Source organism: Miscanthus floridulus, chromosome 5, assembly GCF_019320115.1.
Source record: "Miscanthus floridulus cultivar M001 chromosome 5, ASM1932011v1, whole genome shotgun sequence".
In the NCBI taxonomy this organism is placed as follows: Eukaryota; Viridiplantae; Streptophyta; class Magnoliopsida; order Poales; family Poaceae; genus Miscanthus; species Miscanthus floridulus.
The window spans coordinates 120,551,160-120,564,420 of record NC_089584.1 but is presented as its reverse complement, the minus strand read 5'-3'; the positions used below and the strand labels follow the sequence as shown (position 1 = coordinate 120,564,420).

Genomic DNA, 13,261 nt, shown 5'->3' with positions numbered 1-13,261 from the left:
TTGACTGCATGTGGTAGGCAGGTAGCTGATTGTATCTTGATAGATTGAAGCTTGATTCTTGAGTCCGAGTGGAAGACGAATTGGGTCTTCAACTTGGACCTTAGATTGGATCTCCAATCCGGACAGATTGTTCGTGTTTGAGTGAGAGTCTATGTCTTCCACGACCTCCTGAGTCCGAGTTGGCTCGGAGATCGAAAGACGCGAAAACTTCTCGACGAGAAGATCCAGCATGGCTGGTGAAGCCATCGGAGAAGCTTGATGCGTCGGGGTCTCCATGAGACGACTTTGGAGCTGACCGGTGTAGTCCGCCGTGCATATCCAGGAGCCGAAGATGAAGGTGGATCCCACCACAAAAATCATGTTGTCGAGGTCCGTTGAGCTCTCGATCGTGAAGTCGCCGAAATCCTCTACCTGGCGCGCTAGCTGTCGGTGTTTGATGACCGGCAACTCGTCATGGGGCTACCCGGGACAATGATTGAAGGGCTTTGGCGTACGCAGAACTCTATAATAAACGCAAAGAGACTAACAATTTATACTGGTTCGAGCCCTCGTGATCGAGTAATAACCTTTTACGTCCAGTAAGTGTATGGCCTTTTGTGTTCGATTGATTGATATGATTGTGTGTGTCATGGCCTGTCGATCTAGGGAGTCTTGCCCTCCTTTATATAGCTCAGGAGGCAAGTCTCCTAGTCGGTTACAATAGAGGAGTTCTAGTAGGATTACAGGGTAGCAATGTTACTAGGATTACATATGAGAAATTCTAGTCGAACTAGACCTTCTCCCTTCCTCGTGGGGTACCCGGGGACTATGTCCCACGCCCTTAGATGTTGCATTTTCTACCATAGGAGAGCGAGTTGAAGAGTGTGTTATAAGTTGCAAAATAGAAATATAGAATGATAATCTATAGTATCAATTTCTATCTACCATCATATGAATTTAAGATAGGCTTATATGTGAACTTTGAAAAGTTGTGGAATGTCAAATTCCAAGCCAAATAGCCTAATTTATTAATTAGATTTCAATTCCTACAAATGAAAGGATCCAAACGGCCTCTTATAGAATTTTCACCAACAGTTGAACTTAGAGTAAACACTTGCAGCAGGTGCAAATTAATAAGGTTTAGGGTTGTCAAATTTTGCTAAGGACACCGTTCATACGTGGTATTTGTTGATGCACACTGACAACCTAGAAATTTGCCTAGCACCATCAGAAAATTATACTTCTTTGCCATTGGACACTGCATGCATTAAATTATATACTTCCATGGTACAAGAGAGATATAAAGAACAGTAAATAGACCATATTATCCATAAGATCGTCTTTCTTCTCCCGGCTCCACCCTTCTCTCCCCCTCTTAACGTTGAGGGGGCATTGAGGCCTCCTTTGCCTCTTGATCCTCACCATTGTCTTTTGCATTTCGGGACCGGTTGGCTAAGCTCTGTCTTCTTGTCACTGGATGCCTGACAGATTCCGGGGTATATTCCTGGTAGACACTGGATGCCTGACAGATTCGAGGTATATTTCTGGCATCGGTTGAGGTTGGAGTATGGCTTGAGCCAAGGCCAGGCGAGCATGGTGGCGCTTGCTCGGTAGCCATCCCCTGAAGTAGACTGGCTGAGCCCCCGGGGGTAGGCCACCCGAACAGGACTTAGCTTCTCGGCTCTTTCTCCAGGCACTAAGCCCTTTTCCTGAAGTGGCCTTTTGGGGCCCACTAAGCCATTCGCTAATGGGCCCGGGGGCCATGCGAGCGTACTCAATAGGTATAGTTTTCGAGCTCCTCACTGATTAGGAGAATCAGTCTGGGCTGCTATGACGCTAATCTGTGGGTTTAATCTATCCATGTGTTTGGCTGAATGGACTCCAAAGTCTGCAACCAAAGTGAAACCAAACCTCTTCAAGCAGAGGGGAGTTCTGAGCAGACTTTCTGCTTCCGCCGACGCATTTTGACTCGCACCGTCACACTCACAGACCGTACACCTGAATCGCACCCGGGCCACAGCAACAACCGCCGGGCCGCTATACTCTTCAGACTTCAAAGCGGCCTGCCGCAGCCGCTTCCCTCTTCACCGGATGTGCATGTCATCACCTGACACCTCATCGGATAAGAGCTGGCTCTGGCTCGAGTTTGGAGCCTCGCGGCCTGTATCCACAATGGCTGCGGCCACCAACCCCTTCGGTCTAGTTTGTCGCAGCAAGCTAGCAGCTCTGGCTCTAGCTCTAGCTCTAGCTCTTCTTGATGGCGTCCGCAACCCCTTTGGTCAACTCAGCTGCGAACTTGGACTCCAACCTTGACCTGTATCTACAAAAGGTGGCGCTATGGGTAGCTCGTCTTGTGCAGCGACTCACGGCGTGTACGAGCACCTCGTACGTACGCGACGCGCGTGCACCGTAAGCGTCCGAGCAGATGGCGCCGGCTGCGGGGGCGGTGGCCAGCAGCAGGCGCAAGAACTGGTCGGACGAGTGCAAGAACCTGTGGCGAGTCGCGGGGCCGGTCATCCTCACCGGGATCTTCCAGTTCCTGCTCGGCTTCGTCACCACGGCCTTCGTCGGCCACATCGGCAAGGTCGAGCTCGCCGCTGTCTCCATCGTCAACGGCGTCGTCGAGGGCCTCGCCTTCGGCCTCCTGGTAATCAACAGCCACCAATCTCGTCGTCGTCTTAAGTCTTACGGCGTAGCATATCGCCGCCTATGTGACTGATCACTGATTTTACTTTCTCTCTGCGTGCCCATCGATCGTATGCAGCTTGGTATGGGGAGCGCCCTGGAGACGCTGTGCGGGCAGGCCGTGGGCGCCGGGCAGCTCCAGATGCTGGGCGTCTACATGCAGCGGTCCTGGATCATCTGCGCCTCGCCACCTCCATCGTCCTGCTCCCGCTCTACATCTTCACGTCCCCGATCCTCCGCCTGCTCCGGCAGTCCGCGGACATCTCGGCGGTGTCGGGGCGGTACGCGCGCTGGTGCGTGGCGCAGCTGTTCTCGTACGCCGTCAACTTCCCCATGCAGAAGTTCTACCAGGCGCAGAGAAGGGTGTGGGTCATGACGGCCATCTCGGGCGCCGTGCTAGCCGTGCACGCACTGCTCAACTGGCTCGTCGTGGCCAGGCTCGGCCGCGGCCTGGTCGGCGCCGCCGTCGTGGGCGACGTCTCCTGGTGGCTCGTCAACGTGGCGCAGTTCGTGTACCTCGTCGGCGGCTCCTTCCCCAGGGCATGGACAGGGTTCTCGCGCAAGGCGTTTGCCAGCCTCGGTGGCTTCGTCAGGCTCTCCATCGCCCCGGCTGTCATGCTGTGGTTCGTATACACGCCTTCTTCTTTTTCCTTCTTGATTGATTGGGTTCACTAATCGCTGCGTCGGGGAATATATATTACTGATTGACATATATAATATGTCTGGTTGGCGCAGCCTAGAGATGTGGTATTATACGGCAGTGCTCATTCTGGTTGGATGCCTGAGATTCAAGTTGATGCGATCTCCATATGGTAAGTGCCATTTGTTGCATTTCACAGAGAACACGTTGGCAGGCCTGTGTGGTCCCTGAAATCGTGATGGTTCAATAATAATTCTTTTTTTATTGCTGTAACAGCATGAACTATCAGCTTTGGACACTGATGGTTGCTGTTGGATTCAATGCTGCAGTAAGGTAACGTCCAATACTGTTTTGCTTTTCGGCACCTTTCATGTATATATATATATTTCTGAAATAAAAAGAGATCTTTGAGCTCTCAATTGTTGGCAGTACTGGCCACTGACATACGTAGCTCTTCCTTTCCGTTTCGTTCCCCGTACGTCAGTGTTCGCGTGTCGAACGAGCTTGGCGCCAACCATCCAAAGGCGGCCAAATTCTCCGTCGTCGTTGCCACCGCCACATCGTCCGCCATCGGGGTGATCTTCACGGCCGTTGCTCTGGCGGCGAGGAAGCAGATGCCTCGGCTTTTCACGGGCGACGGCGTGGTCGTCAGGGCGACTGCCAAGCTGGGGTACCTCCTGGCCGCCACCATATTCCTCAACAGTCAACAGCATCCAGCCGGTGTTGTCAGGTACTAGAATCTGCATTGCGCAATTCCTGATTTTTCAGAGAAAACACTGACGATGCAGTATGCACGCAGCTGGTTGTTTTCATGCTCATGCTCAAAGCCGTTGGTGTTTGTTGTAGGCGTGGCGATCGGTGCCGGGTGGCAGTCCTTAGTCGCGTTCGTTAACATCGGCAGCTACTACCTCGTCGGCCTGCCCCTCGCAGCTGTGTTTGGCTTCAAGCTGAAGCTCAATGCAACAGTAAGACAGGCCTGGAAGATGCGATGTTGCTCCGTATTTGATGGCCTTCCTTCCTCAAAGGCAATTTGCTGATCTTGTATGTGCTGCAGGGGATTTGGGTGGGCGTGTTGATCGGAACGGTGTTACAGACTGTGATTCTGTTTGTAATCCTCAGCAGAACCAAATGGCAGAAAGAGGTACAGTACTACTCCAGCTGGAGTATCTAGTAACTACCTCTTCATCATCTTCTTTTCTGCTTTTGTTCCCATATTCTGCAACATTATTTTTCTGCTCTTGTTCCCATGTTCTGGAACATTTTGTGCAGGCTATGCTAGCAGAGGAGAGAATACGGGTGTGGGGAGGAAACGTCGAGCTGCCACAGACTCAAGAAACGAGACCAAGTGAAAACACCGCCGCACCTGTTTCATAGGAAGCCAATATAGAATAAAAACAGGAATTTTTACCATTTTCAGCCGTCAGAAATTCAGAATCATCTAGTGTGTGATGAAGTGTGGAGTAGTAGGACTTGTAACAGATGGAAAAATGTGAGACGCCTACAGCTGTGTGCGTGCGTTTGACGTTTGAACCATTGAGTAGACACTTGGTTTCTCGAACTCACCTGATTGATGATGACTTTGCTCGGCCTACTCGACCGGCCGGGCAGCTCGGGCGGCTTGCTCTTGCTCACAGCCGGGCCCTGCTGCACACCTCAGAGGGGCCATGGTTCCTCACGTATTAAGCACTTTTTTAGGTCCGTATTAAGCACTTGCAAGAAGGCATGCTCACAGGGAATCAAGAACCAATCATTCATATTCGCAAAGGAAAAAAAAAACAACTAATCGTTCACTACTAAAATTTGGCAATGAAAATAAACAAAATACAGAGTGAGAAAGCCCATGCCATCTTTGATTGGACGGAAAGGAGAAGAAAACAAATTCATATATATGCATATACTCGTGTTCGATGACGACGATCAAATAGGTTACACGGATGACATCTGATGATCTGAACAGCATGCATGAGGCGCCTACACATGGACATCCATCTGATCCATTACAGAGACAGAGATGCAGAAGCCACGACCTGGCTACAAAACCTACGACGACGAACTCCGTGAAGGAAGATGCGTACGTGGGCGCTGAGCCGCCGATCAGATCTTGCCAGTCAGCTTCTCCGCCTTGATGACCGGGTTGGCGCGGGCGATGGCGTCACGGCTGGCGCCCTTGAAGTCGAAGCTGCAGCCGTGCTCCTCCGCGTACCGGTGGCTCCCGCAGAACGTCTTCCCGCATCGGCACACGAACCCCGTGAGCCCCACCTTCTTGCAGCACGCCGCGCACAGGCCCGGCGGCGCCTTCTTCTTCGCCGCCGCCTCGGGCGCGGGGGGCGGCGACACAGCGGCGGCTTCCGATGCGGCGCCTTTAGCAAGAGGAGCCAACAAACAGACGCTGGCGGCGGGCGCGGGCGCGGCCGCCACCGTTGGCTTAGCCGCCGCGGCGGAACCGGCGGCGCTGGGCTCGGGGGTCACCGCGGTAGGGGTGGATCGCGCGACCACGGGATCGAACGCCGTGGCGGCGGAGGAGGCGCCTGGACCGTCCGTCATGGTGCAGCAGTGCTTCTTGTAGCAGACGGAGCACATGCCGAGGGTCGCTGGGCTCCCGAAGAAACCGCAGCCCGCGGCGCACATCGGCGGGGCGCCACTGCTACCTATCTGCTGCTGCGACATCCTGCGCGCGGTGTGCGGATCACGATCGCGTTCACGCAGGGGGTGGTGCAGCGGTTGTAGAACGCCCTACGCTTTGGTGTCTCTGATGGATCGTCCCTTGAGTAGATTGGTGCGAAGCGTGGTGCGGGACAGGATTTATAGCGCGTCACAGATCGAATCCAGGGTGAGGGTGCGGACGGCTACGATTCAGACTCTGAACTCGGGGTGGATGGACCCAAAATTATTCAGAATTGCTATCTCTCAGCCGGTTGTTTTGGCTCTCTCTAACAACCAGATCTGCGGCCGTCCATCTCGCTCTCTGTGCCTGGCGATATGCGGCGCGCTCGGCTTGGGTGCGCGGCGGGTGGGGTCGCTGGCGCTCGGATCCACCGCCACCCCGCGCGACGGCAGCGAGGGCGGCTCCTTGGCAGAGGCCGCCGCCCAATCCTCCTCCACCGCAACGCTCCCCTCGGCAGAATCGACCGGCCCGTTCGGTCTCTCTTCCTCTGTTTCTCTGCTTCGATCTCAGGGCCCTTCAGTCCAGCGCCCAGGCAGAGCAGGCCGCTCGCCCCTGCTCAGCAGTATCGCTGCTTGCCCTGCGCCGTGCGCTCCTAGCACCAGGCAGGTGCTCGCCAGCGGAGCCTCCAGCGGTCCGATCGATTTTCTCTGCAGTAGTGCTAGGTGGAGAGCAGAAGCCTCTACTCGGTGGAAGAAGGGATAAGGTTGGGGGAGGGTGGGTCCACCGCATTTTGTGAATAATTTGTAATTTGTTTTAAAATTTGTGAACAATTTGAAATGTATTTCTCCCGTATATGGAATCCATAAAAACAATTTGTATTTTTTTTGAAAAAATTGGCATATATTTATGTTATTCTGAAATTACACCACTGTCCAATAAATTACACTGAAGAAATAACTGTAAATATAGTAATAAGACGGTGTAAATATAGTTACAAGACAGTGTAAGTGTATGGAAAAAATCTGATTGTTGGGACTGGCTAAAACAACTGATTATTGGCTAGACAGATTCAAATTATTCTCCGGATATGAATTCTCTCTTTTCGTTTCTTGACTTGATTCGGACTGTCTTTAGTAATCAAACGAAACTATAATTTGTATGATAAAACTGAGAAAGTGATGTTTCTAGTCTAGAGTGTGAATTGTGAAACAATAAACACGATTCGTGATGAGACATGGGGTGGAGTTGTATCCAAAGTTGAACCGGAATGCTTGACATGATCATTTCAACACAAATTAAAAAAAATATGAACACGAATTGAAAAAAACCAAATTTTACACGCAAAATTGCATAAACAAATTCATGTACAAAAGTTTATACTCCATCTGTCCCAAAATAGAAGTAGTTCTCGCTTCTCGAGAAGTCAGCTTTTTTTTAACTTTGATCAATTATATATAAAAGAATATTAATATTTATAATACATAATTAGTATCATTAGATAGATCGTTTAATATACTTTCATAATAAACTTATTTGGATATATAAATGTTGCACGTATTTTTTATAAACCTAGTCAAAATGAGAAAGTTTGACCTGCACACATCTCATAACAACTTCTATTGTAGGATGGAGGGAGTATATTTAAATGACAAAAGTTTGTGCACATATTCAATTATAGGGCAAACATATACATATAAAAATTATATAAAACAAGTTTATTTATCAACTTTTGTTTTGTCTGAGGAAAATATTACTATATTTACAAAAGGAAATATGCAAAACAATTTTTTTCTAAAGCAAAAGGTTTTAAAAAAATAAGTGGATGAAAATAATTGGAAAAAGGTAGGAAACAAAAAGAAATGTTGCCATGCCTCTTCACTCTTCAGAGGCCTCGCTGCTGTTACCTCGCGCGCCACGTTACAGCATGATGTGGCTAGATATCAATTGACTATCCAACCATCAGATGCTGCCTCATGTACAGTGACTTTTTATGTGACGGTTTCACCCGTGTGTAATGTGCTCATATAGACGGGCGCTACTGGTTTCCCGTTTGCTATGTAACCGTGTTGGTGATATGATGTGTTCGCATTTTTTATGGCTATCGCAGGTGATATCCATTGAGTTATTGAGTATAATCTCATTGCCATATCTAATCATGCATGCTTTCTTTATAAAGTGTGGTGTGCATGCTTGTTGCGTGCTTTCTGAGTTTTGAAAAACAAAACAAGAGAGCCGGCTCTTTGAAACTCTACTTCGTTTTGGATGATTTTCCTTTATTCAGAAATCAGGACAGCAGGACTAGACCAAAGTACTGATACTAGGCGCCCACCGACAACCCGAGTCCAAAGCCTGTCCATGAAAGAGGTCGGCTCAACGATTGAACTTGTGGGCAGAACAGTACTATCAGTCTAACTGTCCAAGGAACATGCATTTCCTTTCCTTATTTTAGCTTGCTGGGTACCTGGGCCTGGGCAGAATAATATTTTCATTTTGAAAAAAGTCTACTTAACTCCCCACCTTTCATACTTGGTCTACTTCACCCCCAACTATGAAACCGTCTGTTTTACCCCCTGAACTTTCTAAAACCGTCTATTTTACCCCGGGGCGGTTTTCAGCGGCGGGTGCTACAGTAACGGTGGGTCTGCTACAGCAACGGTGGGTTTGCTACAGTGCCAGTGGTTTTGAATTTTCTTTTTTTTTATTTTCGGTGAATTTTTGAAAAATCATAGTAAATCATAGAAAAATCATAAAATGAAAAATCTAATTTTATTGGACTCCACATGAGTAGATCTACACAGTGAATATATAATACGGTATGCTTTAGTACATTTTTTTTTTGTAGCTTTAGATTAATTGAAAAATCCAATTTTGTCTGTAATTAATTAGAATTTATCTATAACTAAGTTATACATAGTCCAATGAGTACGAAATTTTTACTATAGTTCAAGCATACAATAATTAGCGTACCATAAAAATTTCACCACAATTGGACCATAGAAGCTGTAGCTATGAATTATTCCAATTAATTACAGACAAAATTAGATTTTCCAATTAATCTAAGGCTACAGTAAAAATTTTGTACTAAAGCATACCGTATTATATATTCACTATGTAGATCTACTCATGTGGAGTCCAACAAAATTAGATTGTTTATTTTATGATTTTTCTATGATTTACTGTGATTTTTCAAAGGTTCACCGGAAAAAATTCAAACCCACAATCACTGTAGCAAACCCGTTGTTACTATAGCAAGCCGCTGTCAAAAACCACCCGGGGGGGGGGGGGGGGGGTAAAGTAGACGGTTTTGGAAAATTTAGGGGGTAAAACAGACGGTTTCATAGTTGGGGGTGAAGTAGACCATGTATGAAAGGTGGGAGGTTAAGTAGACTTTTTCCTTTTCATTTTTGCAGTTCAAAATTAATAGGTAGCCCGGCCCAGCCAAAATGGCAGGCGTGACAAGCGCAACAAGAACATTTTTTTTTTCTGTGGCCCAATCCAAGAAATGTTCTATTCTTTTCAACCACACGTGCTGTGGCTACGCCATGGGTTCAACATATTTGGTGGCTCGTACGCACAACTAGTTCGTACGATCTCCATCCAGTCGGAAATATATGTCTGTCGATCAAGATTTGTTCTAAGTTAAACAATATATAAGTATTGACTAGCAGTATCTACACAAGATGGACTATCTAAATGAAAAGAGTTACATATATTACGAAAAAAAACTTTTCACAGCAACCTTAGTAGTGCAAATCTTTGTGCTGTCAATCTATATGAAGTTTTAATATTAATGTTGAAAGTTAAAATAGTTTGACTCATGATAAATCTAGATTTTCGATTCAAGTAAGTATTTGTATTTCAAGAAGTAGCATATAATCTCTACTATAGTATAAAAGTCTACGGAGAAATGTTGTTTGATCGATGCTTGTTTGACATAATTCTTTTCAACATGTTCCCAGATTAGGTAGACCCACCCCTTAACAGCCAGGAACGCGGAACGTGGGTACGTTCCACGTATCGGAAAAACTTCGTTCCGATTCACAGAACGGCAACATGGCGGAACGCCGTCCCAAATAATGATGGTACACGACTCAGCAACCGCGGACGTCCGCGAAGCGGAGTCGTGGCTCGCCGCCGGCCAACACACCTACGCTCGTTAACGGTACCAAAAACCGAACCGTCAGCTCTATTTTTTAAGATAAAAAAGGAAAACTGAAATTCGAAATGACCCTTGCGTCGCGTGGGTCGTCTATTAATAAGGGCCTTGAGGCTTGAGCAGCTGAAGAGTCTCATCAAGTGTCAAATACTTAGCTCAGAATCATCTCAGAAAACTAGATAGGCTGCAGGGTGCACTGATGTAGTCTAGCTGGAGAGTTATCTACTATTTTATTGTTTCAGAATTATCTGTTTTAAATTTTGTGAAAACTTGTGTTAACTCATTCTACCATCGTTCCATTTAGATTTGGTACGCGTTCCATTTGTTGAAGAAACAAGTTGTAGATGTATACCCACGTTCTTGTTACGGGACCACCGTTGCCTTGAGTTGATAAATAGACCCCTTTGCAAGGAGTGAGCCTCTAGACCCGACCAAGAGCAATGCCAGCAGAAAACGCACACAGATGCTTTGAAAGCTGAGCCTGGGTCCTGGGATCCTCAAATGAACCGGTGTACTACTTACACTAGTATAATGCCCGTGCTAACGCAACGAATTTATCTTTGAGACGCACATGAAAACAACAAATGTTTTTCCCATAGTTCAATATAATTGCAGTAGTCATGCTGCAATCTCCAATTCGGTGATTTAGTCTGTAAACCAAGTCTCCAAGGGGGAAAAAAGAAAATTCATGAGTGCTCTTCTGTCCTGCGTCAGAAGCTTCACAGGATCTGATGGGGCATCATACCACACAGAACCACCGGTGACCACACCAAATTCTACAGATCGTCGGAGTATATCTGCAAACAAAGATAATAGAGATGCTTCTTGCTTGGGAGTAGTAATTGAAAATAAGTGATTTTTGACACACACAAAAAAACAATTTGTATTTTTCTTTTCATTCCTTCGAGCTTTAAATAGAACATGTTGACCTTTGGCACTTACGCCTTTTTGGTTTTACACGGTAACACATTACACATAATTTTAAATCAAATAATTTTTGTTATTATTTATAAAATCACATTTTTCAAAAGTATATAAAAAAAGAGAATGTGTGTCTATAATAAGATTACAATATCATCGTATTCTATTGTAACGAACATAATTTTATTCCTCCTCATTTTGACTCATACTCCAAAGCTCTAAAGCTGCTATACAATAGGCTACATGACATTAAAAACTCAAGTGGTATGAAGTACATAAACATTTGTAAAGTTAAGAGCTAACATCTCCATATCCCACACCAAACAACTCGCTGAGCTCTGATCGAATCATGTATGTTCAGCTTGCGTTACCATCATCAGAGTCCGTCTCCTTACAACATCTTCCTATTTCTCTCCTACTTCTCACATCCCCATACCAGACTTCAAATCTGTTTTTTAAAGACTTCGTACAGTTTTTCCAATCATGGACTTCCATAGGAATAAGCTCAAAAATATGGTGTAAAACATCATTATAATAGCATAGCGCCCACATTAAATTGCAGTGGTTAGCTACTAAATTTCCGTATAGTACTAAAATGTTGTATAAAGCAAAGTACACTAAAAGAAAGTTTGTGTTTATCCTTACCAAGTGTCTATTTTGGATTTGAAGAATATATATTTTGGATTCATTGTTAGCTAGAACACTACAATTTCCATGACATGATAGCAGTTTTACAGGAAGTATGAAGATAATGAGAACAGCATACTTGAGGGGCGAGGGTGTTTGCGCTTGATTTGGCAATCATTTACAAGATCTCTTTATACACACCAAAAAATTAATTAAACAAATATGAACAGTTACCTTTGTAGGTGCAACAACAGTAGGGAGACTTGAATGTGAAACATGAGTAAGCAACTAAGCATTGTTTCTCGAACTGAGATTTGTCCTTGTTCAGTTATCGTTGACAAAGAAGGTGGTAGTTGTATCTGTGGGGCTGAGCTGATAGAAAAAAAATATTAGTTTTGCTCTCGGACAGTAGAACACCGGTTCTTATTATCAACTACAATCAGAATAACATGTCAACTACATCAGGTGAAGATTAGGAGAGAGAAGTTCAGACTTCAGACTTGTGGAGGACAGAGACCTTCAGTATAACAGTGCGGACTAAGGGCAAGCCAGTAGGAAAACTATATATTACCGTAAAATTCTAATAAATCGCATCAGCAGAACACCCTAAACGGCCAGACTCCAATCACAGATCAGACAAACAATCACTGAACTGAAGCACAAATCCTGACTCGTACAGCGACTCAAACTATGGGAATTCTAATGTTCCACTCTGCCCGCGGGCTCGTAAGAGAGGAGATCGGGATCACGGGAGGGAGGGAAAGGGGAGTCTGAGATGCGAAAGGAGACGTACGGACCTGCGCCTTGTCGGCGAGCTTGAGCGCGAGCCTGGAGATGGGGAGCGGCGCCTCGTAGACGAAGGAGTGGTTGATGCACTCGTTGCGGAGGAAGCGCGAGAGGACGCGTCCGTCGGCGGTGAGGCCGGCGAGCGCGACCCCGGCGTGCTCAGCGACGCGGAACACCTTCCGCTGGTAGGAGGAGAGCTCAGAGGCAGGCTTGTTGACGGCGGCGAGGACGGCGTGGGTGCGGGAACAGAGCCCGACGCAGGCGGATCCCTGCTTGACGGCCTCCATGGCGTACTCCACCTGGAACAGCCGCCCCTGGGGGCTCCACGTGGTCACGTCGGTGTCATACTGGTTGCGGAACATCTTCGAGGCTCCCTTCTTCCTTCGTCAACCTGCTCGATTCGAGGATCCCCGAGTGCGCTGGCCGGCGGGCGAGTGTAGGTAGGGTTTGGGGATCTCTTGGGCTCGCGTGCGATTTTGGTGGCAGCGGCGAGGGCGTCGGGCTTCTTCTGGTTGAAGGGGGGAACGAAAAAGCAAGAGAAGGCACCGGCGTCTGCGCGCGTGGGTGGGGTGGAGCGGTGAAGTGGGGAGATGGGTGGTGGGAGATCCCAAGAATATCCATCGTCGGATGTGGTTGAGCAAGGAGAGAGAATGAGTGAGAGTTAATTTGGTACGTACGTTTTTAATGTTATCTTTTTTTATGTGTGTTTTGTGGGGTGGACGTAGTTTAGGTCGTGACTGTAGAGGTGGGATTTGTTCGGTAGCTGTAGGATAATTTAAAGTGGTGTATTATATAGGTAGAGAAGAATAATCATTTACAGCTTAATTAGTAACTGTATTCTACTGGGGCTAGTACAGTACTT

General features: G+C 46.9%; 2 protein-coding genes and 1 pseudogene across 4 annotated transcripts; 1 reads left to right on the top strand and 2 right to left on the bottom strand.

Annotated features, from left to right (window-relative positions):
* Positions 1-2,404: 2,404 nt before the first annotated feature.
* Positions 2,405-4,764, top strand: LOC136453314 (protein DETOXIFICATION 33-like; annotated as a pseudogene).
* A 410-nt stretch (positions 4,765-5,174) lies between these two features.
* On the bottom strand, positions 5,175-6,644 carry LOC136453313 (zinc finger A20 and AN1 domain-containing stress-associated protein 3-like). The gene has a single exon (XM_066453886.1). The coding sequence runs from the start codon at positions 5,969-5,971 to the stop codon at positions 5,399-5,401; it is 573 nt and encodes a 190-aa protein (XP_066309983.1). The 5' UTR covers positions 5,972-6,644; the 3' UTR covers positions 5,175-5,398.
* Positions 6,645-10,581: 3,937 nt separating this feature from the next.
* LOC136453312 (proteasome subunit alpha type-1-like) lies at positions 10,582-12,988 on the bottom strand. Of its 3 annotated transcripts, none has more exons than XR_010759005.1 (3): positions 12,411-12,988; positions 11,848-11,985; positions 10,582-10,862 (listed from the first exon to the last, which is right to left on the bottom strand). XR_010759005.1 is itself a non-coding variant. In XM_066453885.1 (2 exons), the coding sequence occupies exons 1-2, from the start codon at positions 12,759-12,761 to the stop codon at positions 11,938-11,940; spliced, it is 399 nt and encodes a 132-aa protein (XP_066309982.1). In that variant the 5' UTR covers positions 12,762-12,988; the 3' UTR covers positions 11,086-11,937. The 3 variants fall into 3 exon arrangements, 1 of the variants encoding a protein (XP_066309982.1); XR_010759006.1 differs by having other exon boundaries at positions 10,586-10,862; positions 11,848-11,980; XM_066453885.1 differs by lacking the exon at positions 10,582-10,862 and having other exon boundaries at positions 11,086-11,985.
* Between the last annotated feature and the right edge of the window lie 273 nt (positions 12,989-13,261).